At 62.5% G+C, this 20,480-nt stretch overlaps 1 protein-coding gene across 5 annotated transcripts in view; it reads left to right on the top strand.

Moving 5' to 3' along the window:
* The window catches only part of HDAC4 (histone deacetylase 4), a 268,241-nt gene that overhangs the window by 206,511 nt on the left and 41,250 nt on the right, over positions 1-20,480 (top strand). For 4 of the 5 annotated variants that reach the window (XM_072961972.1, XM_072961971.1, XM_072961974.1 and 1 more), the window contains 7 exons: positions 813-929; positions 1,017-1,215; positions 5,983-6,206; positions 11,293-11,550; positions 14,597-14,783; positions 16,714-16,847; positions 18,692-18,812. In XM_072961972.1, the coding sequence (XP_072818073.1) occupies positions 813-929; positions 1,017-1,215; positions 5,983-6,206; positions 11,293-11,550; positions 14,597-14,783; positions 16,714-16,847; positions 18,692-18,812 (1,240 nt within the window). The remainder of the gene's footprint in view (positions 1-812; positions 930-1,016; positions 1,216-5,982; positions 6,207-11,292; positions 11,551-14,596; positions 14,784-16,713; positions 16,848-18,691; positions 18,813-20,480) is intronic. The other variant, XM_072961973.1, reaches the window with a different exon arrangement.

Below are 20,480 nucleotides of genomic sequence, written 5' to 3'. Positions count from 1 at the left end.
GCTTCTCTGGGTTAAGATGCTGGAGTCACTTGAGAATCTTTGCCAACTTGATAGGTTCTTAAATATGTGTTTCGATTTTTAGAGATGTTTTTGTTTTTATTTTTATTTTTTAATATACTTTAGTTGAAGTTTAGTCAGTTTACAGTGCTGTGTCGGTTGCTAGTGGACAGCACGGCGACTCAGCCGTACGGGCGCACACGCGTTTGTTTCCGTGTCTTTTTAACCGTAACTCACTACAAGATGGTGAGAGCAGCTCCCTGTGCTCTGCAGCGCGGAGATGTTTTCAGGTCACGGGTGACGCTGAGTCTTTTTTCCCCTGACTTTTGTCCCCATGTTGGTTCCTCTTTGCCATCACTTTCCTCAAATTGCTGTGAGACTTGCACGCTCTCTACATGCTGCTTTTGCGCCACGCGTGCCCGACTCTGGCGTCACCCTTGTTTGCCTTTTATGTCGGGGTTTTTTCCATCGGTGTTTTCCCCCCTAGTTCCTACCTCCCGTGTTATGTTTGGAAGGACGACCCGACCCCGGGAGTGTATTTTAAGCACATTGTCATAGATCTCATCCCGAGAGCTTGCTGATGAATGAGTGATCTGAACCAAAGCAAACAAGAGTGTGATGCGTGCAGATTTCCGTGCCCGTGGCCGGCTTTGAAATGTCGCACTCGCCTGCGTGCTGTAGCTTGCTACGTACTTTTGCCCCGGGTGTTCCACAACTCGGCGCGGGCCGCCCTGCAGGTGTTTCCCCTGGTGCGTGTTGCCCGGGCGTGGCCGGGGCAGACCCCCCGTGACGGCCCCCATGCGCTCTGTCTCCAGGCCAGCTTGGCGCACCGACTGGTGACCCGGGAAGGCTCCGTGGGCCCGCTGCCCCTCTACACGTCACCCTCCTTGCCCAACATCACGCTGGGACTTCCTGCCACCGGCCCGTCTGCTGTAAGTAGGCGTCCGTGGGTCTGCGTGGCGGTGGCCCCCAGCGGCTGTCGCCAGCCTGACCCTGGACGTCCGGTTGTGCCTCTGCAGGGGGCGGCAGGCCAGCAGGAAGCTGAGAGGCTGACCCTCCCAGCCCTCCAGCAGCGCCTCTCTCTGTTTCCCGGCACCCATCTCGCCCCCTACCTGAGCACGGCGCCCCTGGAGCGGGACGCAGGGGCGGCGCACAGCTCCCTCCTGCAGCACATGGTCCTCCTGGAGCAGCCGCCCGCACAGACGCCCCTCGTCACAGGTGAGTGCCGGCCGGGCCACGGAGGGAGGGCCGCAGGCTGCCGTTTCCACCCCCAGGGCTCCCGTGCGCCGCCCCCTCGCGGGAGCGTGTGCTCGGATGAACCAGGTCTACCTGCAGCGCCAGGTACAGCACAGAGTGTCTGATGTACCTTCTGTTCAATTTCTGAGAGGAGGTTAGCAGCCCCGGCGATATGTCTGCCGTTTGGGTCAAGTTGGACACGCGATGGGCACAGTGTGGATTCTGGTAGGTGTTCGATTTCTATGGGCAGTAAAACTTCTTCCCATATGCCCTGTCTAAGGGATGGTTCTATTCAGAAAACAGCAGGGAATTTGTTGTGAAATTCACACAGCAGCAACAGCGTAGAAGTGTTACACAACTGTAGGGTTTGCTGTGACACAAGGAGGGCCCTGCTGTAGGGCTGTCATCCCCCTCCCAGGCCCCACCCACAGCTGGGGGTCAGCTTCTCCCCGGACTTTATGAAGGTTGGCTGAGCTCCAAGTACCCATGGGGCAACCCTGACCCCCAGGCCCTCTTCAGCCGCTCTCTGTGATGGTCTCAGTGGTTAGATTACTCTTGGTTTTATCATTCTGACCCTCCCTTACTTCCCCACCGGCCCGTCTGTCCTTAACAGGGTCTCGTGGGCCCTTCCCTGACCCCAGGTCTCTCTGGGGTCACCCTGCACCCTGGGGGAAGAACCTCCAACAGCGTCCCCATTCTCCATCCATCCTCCAGGCCCAAGGAGCCCTTCTGCTGTCCAGCCTGGTGCAGGCCGGTGTGGGAGCATCAGTGTGTGGCCATGAACATTGAAAGTTAAAAGCACAGGGAAAATGTGGTTTTCTAGCCCTACGTGCGGCTCATCCAGTGCCCCCCGCACCCACCCGGTGTTCAATGCGTGCTGGGTACACAGTGGGGATTTCTGCGGTTGAACTGCGTGAAAGGCAGCTCGTGTCTAAGCAGAATCAGGAAGGGGCACTCACTGACTGCTGGCCTTTGGCCGGCTGTCTGAGGCTCCCGAGTGGTCAGCCCACAGCTGCCCTCTTGCTGATGGTCACTATGGATGGACAGTGTCAGGGCTTGTCATTTCACAAGTGCTTTGGAAGCAAGTCCCTGTGGGAGGAGCGGCCAGCCCGGGTCCAGCGGGGAGCAAGGGTGTGGGGTCTCAGGCCCACGTCCCCTCTCCCCGCAGGTCCACGTGGTGCTCACAGTGGCTCCCGCATCCACAGTATTAGCTGCCCCAGCCAGGCCCTCGACAGACAGTGGTTGTGTTCTCAGATCTTCTGAAGAGAGCAGAGTGCCCTGAAACAGTCCCAGGGTAGAGTCTCTGAGCAGCCGGCCAGGGCAGTGCGCACAGATCTGCCACCGTTTGGCAGAAGGAAGCTGTGTGTGCAGCTCATTGTGCTGCTCCCGTGGCTGGACACACGTGGGGTCCAGGCAGCCCAGCCGAGTGCAGCGCTCCTGTGGCCAGCAAGCAGAGCTTTCAGACCAGTGTCTCCAACATGCCAGGCCCCAGGGAGGCCGGCCCCCGAAGACCCACTGAGAGCTTTGTAGTTGGGGCGCGCGGAGGAGAGGGCTAGCTGCGAGGGCACGGGGACAGGGTGCGGTCCAGGAAGGCTTCCCAGGCAAGGTGCGTCTTCCCCGAGACCCTGCTCAGGAGTCACAGCTGAGTGGAGGGGGCGGGCCGGCAGCAGGAGCCAGTACTGCCCAGTGGGTGTGACGTGTCGTCCGTTCTTCCAGCCCCTGGCCACTCACCGGCGCTGTGGGTGTGGCCGTGTAGCTGGGACCTGGTTAGCCGTCCCAGAGCTCCCGTGGAAGCTGATGGTCCAAGGGGGCCCGGCTGGGTTTCGGCACAGCGCCCAGGCCGTGCTTCTGTGCAGCCGGCATTGCAGACCTCTGGCCGCGTTCGTCTCACCTGAAGAGCCTTGAAGACTTTCACCACAGCAGGGCGGGCAGTGGGCACTCCACAGGGAACGGTCAGGTCTTGGGCCACGGGAGTCACTCCTCTTGTGTGGATTCCTCTGCTTGGACAGAACCCGCAGCGCCAAGGCCGGCGCTTCAGAACCGGGCCCAGAACCCAGAGCAGCTTGGCTTTTCAGCATCTTTTCTCTAACCTAAGTATGGACCTGGTGGAGGTGTCTCCGCAGTGCCTTTGTTTGCAGCTTCACTTCGTGTGAATGAAGTCAGCCCAGGTGGCTGAGAGAAGGCCAGGTGCTCACTCAGGAGCGGTCATAGTCATGGCCACCACCACCACGTGCACATCGCAGACCCCCAGGGCAACTGGCCCACCCCCATCCCCCGGGCAGGAGCAGGGGGACCCTGGGGGCCTTGGCTTTGGTGCCATGGGCCGGAGGAGCAGAAGCCACAGCTCAGCCTCCCGGCAGCCAAGCACCAGGGGCGCGGCTCCAGGGCAGCCCGGCCTCCCTGCCCAGAGCAGGTCCCTGCGTCCCACCTCGCTCAGCTCTGCACAGCCGGCCTCTGCTGGCAGCTGGGCAGCTGGGACAGAATTCGATCCAAACCTAATCGCCCTTATACTTGAAAGTTTTACAGTGTGGACCGAAACCGACCAGTTCAGAGTTACCATCCAAACCTCTTGTCCGTGACCTAAGGATCATCTTTAGGTTCTGAACCAGAAACTACCTGGCCAGCTGATGGGTTTGCTCCAGAAAGTCAGGACGTCCGGTGTTCGGTGATGCTGATCAGTACACTTTTGCCCGAGTGTGGTGGCCCCACAGCGTTACACTCCAGAGGAACTAGAGTGAAGTCAGAGTGAGCAGGATGAGGGTGGGAGGTGATGTGGAGCCAGAAGCGGACCGGGGTCCGGCCCAGGCAGCTCCGTGTCAGACAAGGCGCCCACGGGCTCTGGGTCTAAAAGCCAGGCCCTTCCACCGTCGGCCCGCGTCCCCGCGGGGACAGTGGCCTGCGTCCTCAGGGAGGTGTCTGCCCTGCGAGAAGGCAGGGGTCTCTGCACGCCGAGCTGCTGGGAGCCTCAGCACGGGGCTGGGGGGCTCCCAGTGGGCCCCACACCAGCGCGGAAACCCGAGGCCCCTCCTCACCACTCCTCTGAACTCCTTGTTTTCCATCCCACGTCAGCCCTGGAGGGTGATCTCTGTGGAACTGGGGCTTCCTTCCCCAGACCCAGGAGGGGCTTCTCTGGGTGCGAGGCAGGGTCAGCCTGCACACCCCGCCTGGGGTCTGCTCCCCGGCACTTACTGAGCCTTCGCTTTCGTGACGCTGAAGCTTTGAAAACGACTCTGTTTTCTGAGACGGGAGCTCGTCAGTGACCGAGTAGCCTTTTAATCCCATGAGGGCAGTGTTGTGACATCCGTCTTTTCTCCGGGAAATAGTTCAATCCCTGCGATGCCTCGATCAGCAGTTGCTGAAATGCCTTCTTTAGGGTGAGTCTGTGGGTTTTTAGATTGTTCTAGAAAACCTGGGAGAGACTGAGTCTTCCTTTTGAGTTACTCGTTGTAATTTAGTAGCCAAGCAGACAGTAAAACTGAAGATCACTCATCCTTCCAGAAAGTTACTGGATTGTGTAAAAAGTGATGATGGTTTAGGAGACGATGGTTGATTTGCTTTTCGAAAAGAGAGCAAGGGACAGTTCTGCTAAGGCTGGATCTTTTTTTCTGTTTGCACACGGAGTAGTATTTTTAATTTAGAAGTAGCCCCCACGAGGGAACCAGGAAAAGACTGAGAGTCAGTACCCACCAGGGGTCTCAGGCTCGACAAAGCATGATGAGATAGTCCCACTGGCTTTGGAGTCCCTTGGAGGAAGACAGGAGCCACCGCCTGTCAGCAGGGCCGCTGGGGCAGGTGCCACGTTGCAGGCATCGTCCACTCGGCGCAGCCGACAGCTGGGATTGGTCTGCTCGTTTGTCGTCTCCCCAAGTCAGACGCCCTGCTCTGGGGTCACATCAGTCTGAGGGATGTTGTGTGGGGATTCGCCCCACCAGGTGGTCAGGGAACGGTGTGTTAGACCCTTTTGCCCTCAGAACCAGGGAAAAATGGTAAACTAAACGAACAATTTTTAAAGCAAAAAGACTGGTGGTTGGAAGGATACAGAAAAAAAAGTGTTTAACTTCCTGGGTTCACTGAAGAGGTTGCATTTAAAATAAGATGCAAAAGCAGGTTCACAGCAAGGGCATTGTCCCCTGTCAATACGGACACTCTGTCCAGGTCCAGCGAAGCCGCCGTGCTCGTGTGCAGCAGGTGGGTGTGTATGTTGGCAAAACTTCTCCATAAACTTGTGCAGAGGCTTTGACCATGTGCATCAGGATTTGTTAAAGTGTTAATGCCCTCTTGATGTGTAAAACCGAGGCTTTAAGAGACCCTGGAAATGGTTTGACTCGTGAGGACAGGTTCCTTCTTCACCAGACAGTTTCCTTGGAGGTCAGGGCAGAGCTCGCCTGCGGGTCCTCCAGAGCCGGGGCCGCCTTCCTCAGCCGGGCCCTGGCCAGCCTGCCTGCCCGCAGCGCTGCTCAGAGCCACGCCTTCCCGGGCCAGGGCCCCGCTTGGAGGCTTGGATCCCGTTTGCAGCGTGGGCCTGGCTGTCGGGAGACAGTGGCCTCCGAGTGAGCGTCTCTGCACCCGAGCCGAGCTCGGGGCATCAGCACGCCTGGAGCAAGGCCGGCGGGCCGCAGGGATCGGTGCCGGCCGGCGGGGGCAGTCTCGTGGTCCGCCAGCCACTCAGCAGCCCTCCCTGCCTCCCCTCTTCCCCTCCTCCCTCTGCCGCCTTTTCCTCCGTGTTATCTTCAGGCTGGTGTCTTTCAGGCCTGGGCGCGCTGCCCCTGCACGCACAGCCCCTGGTGGGGGCGGAGCGCGTGTCCCCGTCTGTGCACAAGCTGCGGCCGCACCGCCCGCTGGGGCGCACCCAGTCGGCACCCCTGCCCCAGAACGCCCCTGGCCTGCAGCACCTGGTGGTCCAGCAGCAGCACCAGCAATTCCTGGAGAAGCACAAGCAGCAGTTCCAGCAGCAGCAGCTGCACGTGAGCAAGGTGGGTCTGCGGGCGCGACGGCCCCCTCTGTCCTAGAGGGGGGCAGGAGACGGGGCGGGGGGGGACCCTGGCCGCAGCGCACGGCAGGGCCAGGAAGCTGTGTACGTGGGCTCAGGGCGAGCCAGGCGAGCGGCACAGGCCCTGCTCAGCAGTGGGGGGCAGCTGGAACGTGTTGGGTGTGTGCGCCGTCTGTGTCCCTGGGGGATGTGCGCGGCTCGCTCGGCCCTGTGTTCTTGAGTTTCTTAAGGACATTACTCTTCTTAAGCAAACTCCCCTTTATGACGGCACAGAGCCCCCAGAGGACACTTTCCAAGCCCCTGTCACTTGCACTCTGCCTGCCGTTGGAGTGACCGCGTCAGGAGGGGTTTATGCCCAGGCGAGCCCTGGGGTCCATGTCCCTCCAAGGTCTGGGACGCCGCTCACACGGCCCACTCTCAACAGGAGGTAGTGGAAAGGTTAGTGTTGCCCTGCTGGGTGTGAAAGCAGGGAAATGGCGATCCTGAATCACGTTTCTTAGAGGCCGGCGTTTAAAGCAGAGCCTCTCTAATCAGAGAATGAGATGACCACGTTGCAAAGCGGTCCGACACGGTCAGCACGCCGCCCAGCAACTCCGGTCCCAGTGTCTGCCCCGGAGAGCGGAGGGCACGGCGGCCATCTCACGAAGGCTCGCCCCAGTGCAGCTCACGACAGGGGACGGTGGGGCAGCCCAAGTGCCCGGCAGACGGCGGGTGGCAAACAGCCCGTGGCACGTCCGTGCAATGGGACACTATTCAGCCACAAAAACTAAATAAACACTTCGTGTGGATTCCACGTAGATGAAGCGTCCAGAACAGGCAGGTTCAGAGACAGAAAGGAGGTCGGTGGTTGCCCACAGCTGGGGCTACCATGCTTCCCCTTGAGGCGCTGAAATGCTCTGAGGTGGAGTCTGGTGGTGGTGGCACGGCGGTATGGTACAATTTGAAAGCGTGACTTTCATGATGTGCGAATTACATCTGCGTACAGCTGTCAACAAAAGGAGAGGGTGCGGTGACAGAAGGCAGCTCTGCTGATTTTCTGAAGGAAACGTGAGGTCTCTGGCGGGTAGGGGGCGGCAGGACTTGGCTCTGGACATGTCTCCCCCCGGGAAGGCCTGCCTGGTCCTTCCCCCTTTTCAGGTGGACCCTGGTCATCCGTCCTCTGCTTGTCAGACACGGGTAGGCTTCTGTCTGCTTCCTGAGGGACAGAAGGGGCATGGCAGGGCAGGGGGTGGTTAGGAACCTGGAAGGAGCCCACATCTAGGTGCCCAGAGGCGTGAGGTGGCTGGTGCGGAGGGAGCCGCCCCCTCAAGGTCTGAGGCACCGCGTGTCACCATCCTGGCTGGGCTCCGCCAGCCCTCCTCACTCTCACCCAGTCCCTGTGCATGACGTGCAGTTCCCTCCCCCCAGCCCTCATCCCACCCCATCCGGTCGGTCGCAGGTAAGGACACTAACTTTAAAGAAGGCGTGTCCCTCACCCTCACTCCCTGGGCTCTGCTCCTTCGCGTCTCGGCCAGACTGTCACCTCTGGATGGCCCTGACCCCCCCCCCCCAAGAACCGCTGTCCCGCGCTGTCCTCCTACCATGTCCTCCTCTGTCCCTGTGCCCCCCCCAATCTCACCTTCACGTTGGGTTCCCCCGCTGGGACGTCAGCCCCAGAGTGGGACCCTGCCTCGTTCACTGGTGGACCCATGCCTGGCATGGTGTGTTTTTGTCGGTGCCACTTGCTGAAATGACAGTGTACCTTCCCGGGGCTGCTCCACCACCAAGCCCAGCCCAGCCCCCACCAGGTCTTCAGGCTTCGATTTCCTGCTTCCCAGGACAGTGGGCTGCCTGGGGCGCATTCCCCAGAGATGGTAGCTGCTGTAGCTGCTGTCGGCCCCCACGTGTTCCCAGTCCCCAAGTATGTCTGTGGGACAGTGCCCCGCTCCTGAGTGACCGGCTACCCCAGACCGTATGCTCACGGCAGGCCAAGCCCAGGCCTCTGCTGCCCACCAGGCCCTGGGAAGCAGGCTGGCCACCCCGTCCCAGAGCCCCTTGGCCCACGGGCTCCCCCACCAGACAGCACAGGGCAGGATCAGAGACAGGGCTGCTGAACACATCCCCCCCGCCGCCCCTGCCTCCGGACCCGAAGGGCACCTGCCCCCTGTGGGCGGAACGGGCGCCACCAAGTCTGCTCACCCCGAGTGTCAAAGGCATGTCACAGCACCTTCCTGATGCCAGCTGGCTTCCTAGTTGATCACATCGTTATCTGAGCGAGGGGGTAGGAGGTTTTAGGAGGACGGGGAACACGTGTTCGTATGTGGCACGTTCTTCAGCAGAATGACGTGGAAGCGGGCTGGTCTCTCTGGACTCTGCTCCGTGACTGACTCGCGGCAGCCAGTGGCAGCTGAGTCGTGTTCACGCTCTGCTCTCCCGGGCACTCGGGAGCTGACGACCATGTCTGGTACCGTCCAGCTCTGCTTGTCTGGCCGGCGGGCCCCAAGCTCACCGTCATCCCTGGCGCAGTCTGCTGCTCCAGTGGTGTCACCCTTAGGGAGGTTGGCCGGCCCAGTTACATTCCCAGTAGCTCCACGTGGCCGCCGGACTTCCCCTGAAGTCCACGTTCCAGACAGCTGCCCCATTTGGCTGAGAAAAGTCTGCGGGGGAGCAGGTGGGCCCAGGAGCTGGCTCTGTTCACCTCTCCTTCCCGTGCTGGGAGTGACCAGCCCTGCCCTCCAGCTGGGTGTGACCTTCGAAGTTTGTGTTTTTGTCTTGAGTGCAGTGGTGCTTAGTAAGGCTTTGCTGAGTGAGGGAACTTTCTGGAGAATGCGTTACCATCAAAGGGCCGTTTGTGAAAAGGGGGAGACGTGCAGAGGCAGAAGTGCGTTTTTCTGTCGAAAGAGGGTATCTGAGGGCTCCCTGCAGCCTGGAGTCCAGCGCTCTGCTGTGACAGCAGCGCCTGCGGCCGCGGCCAGACGCCATGCACCGGCTCGGTCCTCTGGAGCCGCGGGTGGGAGCGCATCCCTTGGAGCTGGGCAGGTTCCCTTTAATGCGACGTCCTCAATTCTGAGTGTGAAAGCTGGGGCTCGCTTCCGGCTGGCCTGACGGTGAGCGCATCCAGTCACCCTGATGTCCTGACCTGCTCGCTGGTTTGGCTTTGGCCCTGGACTCCAGCCTGGCTTTTAGGAATTTGTTGTTCCAAACACGGAGTTGCATTCGTTCTTACTCAGCTGAGAGAAGGGGACTCGTAAGATTCCCAAAGGTCCTGCCAGACGAAGAGCTGGTTCGTTTGTCCAGTTTCGCTGCCAACGTTTCCACTGGCAGACGAGCCTCACCCCAGACGGTGGCTCTGCCGAGGGCCCAGTGCACAGCCCAGCCCGTGGGAAGCAGGGGGAGAGTCCGGCCGTGCAGGCACCGGTGGCACTGCTGAGCGGGGACCCTGGCGCACATAGGATGAGCGTCTGCGTCTTCACAGGGAGGCTGCTGCGTGCGACGCCTCCACTGCTGTAGTGACAACCCTCCCAGACACCCGCCTCGGGGCCTGAGGGGGGCTGGCAGCAGCCAAGCTACCCCAGCCCCTGCCCAGAGCTTCTCCCGACGGTGGGGTGGGCGCATTCCAGGCGTCCAGGAGCCCTTCAGCAGAGCTGGGCTCTCTCCTGGGAGCCCAGAGTGTCCTGACTCCTCTGGTGGGGTCTGAGGGCTCTGCTCAGATGCCCTCAGTTTCCAAGGAAGCCAGGGAGGCAGGAGAGGAGGCCTGGGACGTTGGCCCCGTGTGCAGGCTCTTCCGCGTTCCCAGTCTGCACGCTCCTCCCAGGCCTTCGTCACCTCCAAACCCCTCTCCTTCCCTCGGACGGCCCGGAGCTCCCATCCACCCCCGCCCAGCCAGGCCCCACCAGGACAGGCTGGGGGAATGAGGCTGGTGCCTCTGGGATCCCTGAGGGAGTGAAGCTGCAGGGAAGAGGAGGGGACACTCCCACCCAAGCTGACCCGAGAGGCCAGGGCCCCAGAAGGAGAGAGCAGTGTGCCCGGGCTGGTGGCCGCGCCCCACCACGTGGGAGAGAGTGCTGTGGAGCAGAGATGGAAACCTCTGGGGCTCACATCAGCCCTTAAACCCTCATTCTTGTCTCTCCCAAAATGAAGTAGGAAGCAGCCCACAGACCAGGCTGCCTGATGGGGGACGAGCAGGAGCCCGAGGTCAGGGGGACCACGCACTCCAGAGATGCTTGAGACTGGCAGTGCTGGGCAGGCACGGAGTGGGGAGGGTCAGTGGGAGCTCAGGCTGCAGCTTAGCAGGGGCAGGAGAGTGGTTCACTCGCTGGGAAGGAGTCTGAGAGAAAGGAGAGGTTTGCAAGAAGCTGTGCTGAGTTCAGTATCGGGTCGTGCGTGCCGGTGCCCCGGGCATCCACATCGAGCCCGGATGTCCAGCAGGCCATTGGGTGATGGGTCTAGAAATGAGGGCGGTCTGGGCTGCGCACCTGCGTTTGGGGGTCACCAGCATGTGGAGCCTTCAGCAGAGAAGGGATCCGGTTGCCAAAGAGCTCAGTGTGCTGGGCAGCAGGCCCCGGGCAGACTGGGGACTGAGGAGTGAGCGGGCTGAGGGGCCGCAGAGGGCCGGAGAGGCCGGCTGTCCCCCGTGGAGTGCTGGCAGCAAGCTCATCACACAGCCCGGACTTGGCAGCGAGTGCCAGGATGTGAGTTTCTGGTGGGGTGGCAGGTGGAGGAGAGACAGGCGGTGTTTCTCCCAGAGGCCATGGCCGTGAAGGAAGGAGGGTGCTGTCAGCCTCCCCCTTCACGCCCAGGTGCAGCCGAGGGGTGACGCCCGTGACTCGCATTGTGCTTCGCTCTGCTTGGCACACAGGTGCCTGATAGCACGCGCCAAATGCTGGGCGGTGTGCCTCCTCAGCACCACGGACAGCGCCCGGCACCCACGCGGTGTGGGTGAGTAGAAGGGGCCTCGGCCCAGGATGAGCGCGTCCCTGGGTGACTGGTCCCTCTGTGTCTGAGATGAGGCTTTGTGACGTGCCTTCTCCTGTCGCGTCACCTCCCTCGCCCGGCTCACACCAGCTCCATCCGTTACCTCTGTGTTGCAGATTATCCCCAAGCCAAGCGAGCCGGCCCGGCAGCCCGAGAGCCACCCTGAGGAGACGGAGGAGGAGCTGCGGGAACACCAGGCCCTCCTGGAGGAGCCCTTCCTGGACCGGCTCTCGGGGCAGAAGGAGGCGCTCGCGCTGGCCGGGGTGCAGGTGAAGCAGGAGCCCCTCGAGAGTGACGACGAGGAGGCGGAGCCCCCCCGGGAGGCGGAGCCGGGCCAGCGGCAGCCCACCGAGCAGGAGCTGCTCTTCAGACAGGTGACCCCGCGGAGGGGGCGGGGCTGGCGGGCACGGGTTGGGGGGGGCGAGGGGCAGGGGCAGGCGGGTGGGCGGGGCTCCGGCAGTGACCTCGGAGGAGACGGAAGGGCGTCCGCCCTCCTCCTGCCTGCCCAGGTCCTCGTCCATCTCCCCTGTGATGTGGGAGGCAGGTGCAGGGAGACGTCTGTCTCACAGCTGTCGTACCTGGAGACCCGGCCCCTGCCCACTGCCTGTGTTTATGCACCTGCGTTCCAGCTAAACACAGACCCTAAACTCCCTGCGGATGGTTTCCGTCAGGTCTGTAGGCTGTAGATTAACACAAATTCAAGTGTTGGTGGATTCAGCATAAAGGTAGAGAAGAGACCCTGATTTATTAATTAATCAAAAAGGCAGGCAGCATCTGCTCAGTGTCTGATGCCAGGACCTTTAGGGCCAAGACGACCTAGTGAGCAGCTTTACAGACCCAGGGAGGCAGCGTGGCCCAGGCGCCCGGAGCGGTATGGCTCCTGGGCACTGGTGTGAGCCGACAAACTCACAAGAGACTGATGGATAAATCCGCCGAACGACTGCGTTGTTGACATACAGTGAAAAGTAAAGCTGCCAGGTCAGCAGGACACCAGGATTCACGGGCCAGCAACCCCGGGTTAGAAGCCCGAGTGCCCTGGGGGCTGGCTTGTTCCTGACAAGCGGGGCGTGGAATCTGGTATCTAGTCGAGTCATCCATCAGTGGCGCTGGACGCCTGGGGTGCGAGGCCCTGGCTCGCCCGCTCCTCCCTGCTGGACCTCGTGCCGGCTGCCCCCCAAGCCCCTCCTCCACTCTGACAGCCCCGGCGGGACCCCTGCTGCTTGTCCACCTCCCAGCAGCACCTGCAGTGAAAACAGGCAGGTGACCCTTGTGTGCAGCATGGGATTAGCGCTGCCTTCTCTGGAGGCCTCTCTGTGGCAGCCGTCGGGCCCGCCCCGGCTTCTGCACTGCGGGGTGGGGCAATGCAGGCGGCTGGCCCTGCAATGCTTTTCCTGTTTCTCATTCAGAAGGCGGCCTGGCTGATTCCTCAGGCCATATTATTAGCGCTCAGCCACTGCTCCACAAAGGGCACTGGAACCGGCGCTTAGGGGAAGCTGGGAGGAGGCAGCACGAGGAAGTCGCTGTCTTGCCATCATGCGGACTCTCTCCATGCCTGGCGGGCCGTCAGGTGGCGGGACCCGAGACGGGGCTTCGCTCCCAGGCCGGTGGTGGGGCCTCGAAAGTTCATGAAGGACACCGGTCCCTTATGTAACGAGAACTCACGCTGATGTGAGATTGGAAGACATTTTGATCAGCCTTTAGGGCTAGCGTCTCATCAGTGGTAAAGGGGTCAGCACGTACCCAGGAAAACCAGGCTGAGACAGTCATCAAGAGCCCTTGGTTTCTGTGTCCTTTGGAGAATCGCAAGCACAGCTCCTTGTCAGGGGACCTCGGTGGCACAGGCGGCAGTCAGCAGATTTGAAACACGAGGCGTCACCGCTTCCTGCAGGCCGCGTGTGTCTACAGAGGGCTCTTTTCTGTGTGAGCCTTCGGGAGCTCCGTCAGCAGAGGCGGGGGGGGGTGCCGGGTGCGGCCACCTGCCCCTGACTCCCTGCAGGGCCTCCCCAGGCTGCCCTGTCCCTGGCTCTTCCGCTCCACGTCCTAAAGGCAGCGGGGGCACCGGGGGCACCGGGAGCCGGCCGAGGCGCTCTCCTCCCCTGTGGTTGCAGCCCAGCGACAACCCTGGTCGAGGGCCTGCTCATCGCACAGGGGACAGGGGTCTTCCCAAGTGACAGCGTTGCCTGGTAGGAATGAGGGCAGGGCTGGAGCTTAGGGTCGCCCAGGAGCTCGCTGTCTCTGGCACCTGGGCCTGTGCAGTGGGGTGTCCTGCCCCTCCCTCCTTCCCACCCGCCCTGGGAGGAAGCCCCTGCTCCCCGCAGACAGAGCCACCCCCTGGCAGGGCACCTCCAGGACCCCACCTCTCCTGCCTGCCTCCCAGGGGACTCCCGTCAGGTCTGCATCCCTGGGACCCAGGCTCCACAGACCTGCCTCCCACCTCCCTGAGAGCCTGGGTCCCAGGCCCTCTCCCGTCTGCCCCACAGCCCCTCGTGGAGCTTCCCTGCGTGTTTCTCCACCGGCTCAGAGTGCAGTGGAGAGGACGGGTGGTGAGCCCCGTCCAGCTTTGGCTGTGGGGCCCTGCATCCCCAGCTCCAGGTGCTCCGGGTGGCTTCGCCTTCGGGCCGAGGCCCCTTGGTTTTCAGGCTCCTGCCTCAGGTTTAGGCCCTGCAGTCTCTCACAGAAGCCAGTTCTCCATGTGAAACCTGATTTCTGTGAAAAAGAGTTTTATGTAAAGTGTGTGTTTAACTCAGTCCATTTTATTCTGGTTATTTTGGCTGAAGTGGGGCCCTGGGGATTGCCCCTCTGGGTCCTGACTCCTCAGAGGGGAGCACCCACACCCCTCCGGCCCCGTGCCTCTCCTCTGCCTCAGCCACCCTTTCTGTCCTCGCGTGAGGACCTGAGACCGGGACGGGGAGGAGTGGGGACGGAGGAGAGGCGGCATCTCCCACAATCACGTGCTCTCTCACCGAGTCCGGGCGTGCAGACCGGGCACCCTGGGCACCGCCAGGTGGCAGCAGGCCCTGCCAGGAGGGCGGCTGTACCCTGGCATCTGCAGGGCGGCCAAGCCAGCTGAGTCCCTCCCGTCCTTCACACCTCCCAGCCCCTCCTGGGCAGCCCTTTCCTGTGGCTGCCACACCCGCCTCCACGTGTGCCACCCCCTCAGGGCCCCCTTGCGGCCCCCAGGCGGGGTCAGGCCACCCTGTCATCTCTGACCTGGCTTGTCAGGGTCTCTCGGGAACTTCCAGTCTCGTCAGCAGGGCCGAGTCTCCCTGGCTCGCCTGCCACCCCTCCAGCACAGGGAGGGGGTCTGCGCAGGGGCAAGCGGAGGGGTGGGTGGGTGACTGCAGGAAGGGGACAGATGTCGCCCTTGCGCCGGGAGGCAGAGCGCCTTGCAGCGACAGAAGTGGCCTGTTTCCCCCCCAGCAAGCCCTCCTGCTGGAGCAGCAGCGGATCCACCAGCTGAGGAACTACCAGGCGTCCATGGAGGCCGCCGGCATCCCCGTGTCGTTCGGCGGCCACCGGCCTCTGTCCCGGGCACAGTCCTCCCCTGCGTCCGCCACCTTCCCCATGTCTGTGCAGGAGCCCCCCAGCAAGCCGCGTTTCACCACAGGTGAGGAGGGCGGGGGCAGCACCCCCTTGGGGCCTGTGCGGGCCAGAGGGCGAGGGGCCGGGGGGGCACTTGCGCTTGATCACCCCGCTCCCCCCTTGGCTTAGCCCCCTTGGCCTTGCCCGTGTGGCCCGGGTTCCCCCGGCATACGTGCGCAGGTGCACGGCGAGTGAGAACCGTGCTCGGGCACTGGCTTCTGCACCGAGTGTCCCCCGCCACTGCCAGGGCCCTGGTTCATCCGCCCCGCACCCCCAACCCGGTGGGGGGCCGTCTGCTGGCAGGACTCTCGGTTTCTGCCTGGGGGGCACTCACCACGAGTCAGGACAGAAGTGTGGCTGAGCGAGGCGTCCACCAGGGTCTGAGGCTCTGACCCCAGAGCTGCCCCCGGGCGGTGCCCCCCAAGCCCTGGACCTGAGGGCGGCCTGGGGAGCTCCTCCCACGGCGCCTGTCTCACTCACCTGGTGTTTCTTCTCAACAACGTAGTAAGACAAACTTACGTGGACCAGGCCATCCATCCCTCCTCAGACAGCCCTGGTAAAACGCCCTGCGTCCCGCGCGCTGCAACGTGCGGAGTGAAGTGGCTGCGTTCCCCTTGGCAGGTCTAAAAGGACACTGTTCACGCTCAGAGAAAAGGCTCATAGTCATGCTCCAGAAGTCAAATGGTGGCTTTTCAGAAAAGAAATCCAGAAAACTGCAAAGTGCCCCAAACAGAATCAGCGGGCGACGCTTTTTAAGTCTTAAGTCCTTGGCTGTTGGCTGAGGTGAGCTCCTTCTTAGAAGGCACAGCTCAGGTGACCGACCCCGGGCCCGGGACCACAGTGGAAAGGCTCCCACGTCAGGCGCCTCCCGGGCGCTCGGGGGTCCCCACGGGCCAGCATGACATCACCCAGAGTGCCGGCTGGTGGCCCCTCTCTGTTGATGGACTTTCTTGGTTTGTTCTCATTTTCACTTCTTAAAAAACAGGCGCCAGTGACAGGTGCCCCCTCTCGGCTGTCCTGCCTGCGAGGGCGCCCTTTCGCCCAGCGACCTACCCTCGTCCCACCCCCGGGAGACCCGCGAGCGAGGTGTCTGCACAGCGCTGGGGCAGGGGAGCAGGCCGCCCCTCCTGGCAGACGTCCCTGGGGCTGACCCTCCCCCCGGGAGGTGCACCAGGAGGGAGCGGAGCGGCAGCAGACCTCCTGGCCCTGCCCGCCCTCGTCTCCAGACAGGTGGCTTCCCCCGCCCCCCACGCCTCTTCAGAGTGACGTCGGTCACTTCCACCAGCCTGGAGCGCCACCATCTCCCTGCAGCAGATCCCGGGCTGGTTCCCAGGCTTCCTGGGCGTCCCTCCCGAGAGTGACCTTGTTCTGGGTGCCCTGAGGGCCGGCTCTGTGCTGGGCACCATCAGGCCTTCACGGCCTTCAGCTCCAGCCCGGGTGGAAAGTGCAAACTCCTGTGGTTGGTGCAAGTTCCTGGTCCCAGGTTACAGCCTTCTCTAGGGTGACTTTAAACGCACTGGTGTCAGCGTGTCAGTGTGCTCTGCGCACCCATCCAGCTGCTCTGCAGGCTTCTGAGGGCAGGAACGAGGTTTGTCTTCTGAGCCCCAAGAACCTCAGACCGATCTCAGCCCGTCCACAGGACGAGCTCCTCAGCAACGAGGCGCCCTGGCAGGCAGGCTTGATCTGGGGCCAGATCACTCGTTCCTGGGCCAGCACAGCCCCGGGACGTCGCCACGCAGCTTACAGCAAGAGAGCTGAGCCCGCGGCGCAGGGGGCCTTCCGCGCCTTGCTCGTCCCACTGCCCCTCAGAGCACGGCCGCTCAGCTCTCCTCCCCTCTAGCGTCCAGGCTCAGACCACGTGGGGAGCAGCGGCTCACCTCCCGCGGTGGGTGGGCCAGCGGCCGGGACCCCGCCCACCCGCCTGACCGCCGCCCGCCTCTGCCCCCCCGCGCCAGGCCTGGTGTACGACACGCTGATGCTGAAGCACCAGTGCGCCTGCGGCAACACCAACAGCCACCCGGAGCACGCCGGGAGGATCCAGAGCATCTGGTCCCGGCTGCAGGAGACCGGCCTGCGCGGCAAATGCGAGGTAAGCCGGCCCCAGGGCACCAGGGTTGCAGTGTGTGACTTCCTGGGGGGACACGGGGCACCTGCAGGTGCACAGGCCTACCCTCTGGGAGAAGACCAAAGCTGTTTTCCCAAAAGCCCATGTCCCACCTGTGGGAAGGCCCGCCTCTGTCCTGCACCCCCTGTCCTACACCCCCTCTCCTGCACCGCCTCTCCTGCACCCCATCCTGCACCCTATCTCACATGCTTCTGCTCCTGGTCATTTCCCTGGGAAGCCATTCCCTAGCTGTGTCCCCCATCAATGCCCAGCCCCCACGTGCCCACCAAGTGGGGACCTGCTGTCCCCCTACCCTGGGAACCCTCAAAGCCAGGGTTGGGCACAGGGCGGTGCTGCCCTGCAGAGTGACCCTGGAAACCTAGAGACCCAACCACGTCTATCCTTCACAGCCCAGCACCACCTGGGCCAGGGCCGGAGCGGCACATCGCTGGGGGTGTGGGGGGCCTGGTCAGAATCCCACTCCCTGGGTCCAGCCCCACCTCCTTGCGAAGCCAGAGTATTTAGGAGTTGAGGGCAGTCTGTCTCACATGGCCTCATTTCTTTTCCAGTTTTATTGTGATGCATGAGTTTTGGAGGGGAAAGCAGGAACCTGGGTCCAGAATCCCATCCTGAAGGCCCTCTGGGGAGGACAGGGACCCTGAAGTTGGTGAGGGCTAGAGTGGTGGGCACTGGCTCCAGGATCCGGCGAGTCTGCACCACTGGGGGGCAGCATTGCCCCAGCGGACACATCCTGGATGCATCCTCCTCCAGGCGGGGCAGGGAGTCCACCCCACAGAGCTCCCCCAGCCGGTCCCCTACCCAGAGCAGTGGGGAGGGTGGCAGGGGGTGGGAGAGCCTTTCTGCAGCCTCGTGGCTGTCTCCACGCTGGGAGGCCAGGCCGCCTGCCTCCAGCACCCTCTCCCTTCACCCCTGCACGTGCAGGCGTCTGCTGGGAGCCTCCCCGAGGTTTCCGGAGCGAGTGCAGCTCCTGGCCTGCCTCTAACTCTGTGCCCGGGAACACCAGCTGGCCCTGTGAGCCCTCGTGTCCCCTGGCCCTCCGGGGTCACACTGGCTCTTCCTGCATCACTCTGACCCCCAGATCGCCCCTCAGTGCACAATGTCAGCTCAAATCGCGCTTTACAAACCAGCCTCATTCTAAAAGGTTAAGTAAATGTAGCTCAACTCAAGAGTAGTGATGTTCATGTCAGTTTCTGGGGAAAATCTGAGAACAGCCAAGGGGTCTGGATTTGAGGAATTTCCAAACCGAAGAAAAATGCAGACGGACCTACTGATGGTGGGAAGGGCCCGCTGGTGGGGGGAGAGGCCCGCTGGTGTGGGGAACGGCCAGCTGGTAGGGGGAGAGGCGTGCTGCAGGCTGTCCCTCAGCCCCGCTCCCAGGAAGGCTGCTTTTCCTGACGCTCAGCGATGCTCGCGGGGTCGGGCTTGGCTCCCCTTCCTGGGAATTAAGTGGCAGCCCCACCACCCTAGGCAGCTCCTTTCTTTTTTTAAGAGCAGACCCCGCCAGTTGGAAAGCAAAGCAGTAATTTGGTGCCAAGTCACCTGTGTGACAGTGAAGGTTAAAGCGTTGAAGGCTGGAATTATCTTTTTTAAAACGTTTTTCTATGTTATCATTAAAGCGTAAATCCTTTAAAACATTTTTAAGTATTTTAAAGACACCGTGTTGGGTGATGTTGCCTTTTACTTAGCAATAACCGCACGACTTTGTGCTCATGTAGAACCTCCTTTCCCCTGGGGTACTGGTTTGTGCTGAGTCTGAGCCCAGCAGACACCCGGGTGACCTGAGCGCCCTCTCCCCTCTGTCCCCGCAGTGCATCCGCGGTCGGAAGGCCACCCTGGAGGAGCTGCAGACGGTGCATTCGGAGGCGCACGCCCTGCTCTACGGCACGAACCCCCTCAACAGGCAGAAACTGGACAGTAAGAAACTTCTAGGTATTTCAAGGCCTTCTTTACCTTTACCGCCGAGGCTGCTTCCAGCCCTGCCCTCGCCCAAGGCCCCGCCGTCCTGCCCTCGGGCCCCTGGCCACGCAGCCGAGTGTCGCCCCCGGCTCTGCGCGGACGGCCGGGCAGGGATGGCTCTTCTCCGTGGTGCCAGGCCAGGCTCTCAGGTGAGGGGCTGGAGGGGAAGGTCGCTCCCTCCGCCTTTACAGGGCAGTTGATTTCTTGCTTTGTGTCGGGTGTGCTGGGAGGAAAACGGGCTGAGAACCACTGGTTTTGCAGAGTCTGAAAAGTGGAGTTTGGACACTGGAGCTGGCCCAGGGCCCCCCGACCCTCGCCTGCAGTGGCCTGGGGTCGGCCTGGGGCCACACTTCAGTGTTAGGGGATCGGCCAGAGGCAGCCTTGAAAGTACTCGCTGTGAACGAGGTGGCCTCAGCCGCCCCCGGGGCCAGGGGCTTCGGCTCTGGCAGAGGGTGTGGGGGGAGTCTCCCCATAAGGGGGTCTTCAGCAGAGGCAGGTGGGTCCTGGTGGGTGGGAGGGGCGCCCTGGGTCCTGGGCACAGACCCACCCACTCAGTCTGGGTAACTTCCACCCCAGCTTCCCAGCCACCTCGAACCCAGAAAGTCGCCACCCATGGGCTTCCTTCCCCACCCCCGCCTTTGCCCCCTGCGGAGAGAGCCCCCAGGAGCTCCCCCACCCCTGCCCCCAGGCAGAGCCAGAGCGGCAGAGCAGGAGTCTGGGATCAGAACGCTGGGGTCCCGGGCGGGGCAGGGGAAGGGGCGTGCTGTGTGCCGTTTCCCCACGTCTCGGTGGCTGAGGCTGGAGAGGCCAGCTCTGCGCCGGCCCTGCCCCGGCCCTGCACCGGGCAGGAGTTCCCTTCCTGGGGACCCGGCTGCAGCGCGGCCCTCTCCCTCGTGCGCGTTCATCTTCTCCTTCGCTCACGCACTCACACGGGCGTTCATTTGTTGGCTCACGCACTCAGGGAGTGTGTCCTCTGTGCTGGGCGCTCTGTAGGCCCTGAGCCCTCGGAGAGCATGGGCTGGCGGGGCTGTGAGGAGATGTGGGCTCTGACCTTGAGGGGGCCAGTCGTTCTGCTTCCTGAGCCCCAGTGCCCACTTTTTTTGAGAGAGAGAGAGAGAGAGAGAAAATGAAATTTATTGGCTCAGATAACTGAGAAGATCCCCCGGGGCATCAGGTACAGCTGGATCCGGGCCTTCAAGTCACCAGACGTCGGTCTCACGCCCCAGCTCTTGACCGGCTCCGGTTGCTGAAGACTCTTGCTTTGCGCGGGCAGGTGGGCCCTGGCAGCCCCAGGCTGACGTCCCACCAGCACAGCAGCCTCGCCAAGCCACGCGCCTCTCACCTGTAAAGTGGGCGTGCGGCGCTCCGCGACCGTGAGCCCTGTTCCCCAAGACACACCTGGAACCCAGGAAGTGGGTGCCAGGGTGCGACCCAGAGGCTCCCCGCGGCCTGCCCTGTCCTGGGGCTGCTGCCGCCGAGGCCCTTTGTCCTGGCTGCGCACGGCACGTTTCTGCTCGCTCCTCAGTGTGGCTTTCTAAGCGGGGCCTACGTGCTTGGGACGCAGCCTCGGAAGCGAAGGGCATGTGCAGCTTGGCCCACAGGGGAGCAGCCCCGTTCCCTGTGGAGGGGCCGCGTGGGGTG

This window comes from Vicugna pacos, chromosome 5, assembly GCF_048564905.1.
Source record: "Vicugna pacos chromosome 5, VicPac4, whole genome shotgun sequence".
NCBI lineage: Eukaryota > Metazoa > Chordata > Mammalia > Artiodactyla > Camelidae > Vicugna > Vicugna pacos.
The sequence above is the reverse complement of the archived record's forward strand: the minus strand, read 5'-3'. Positions and strand labels throughout refer to the sequence as shown.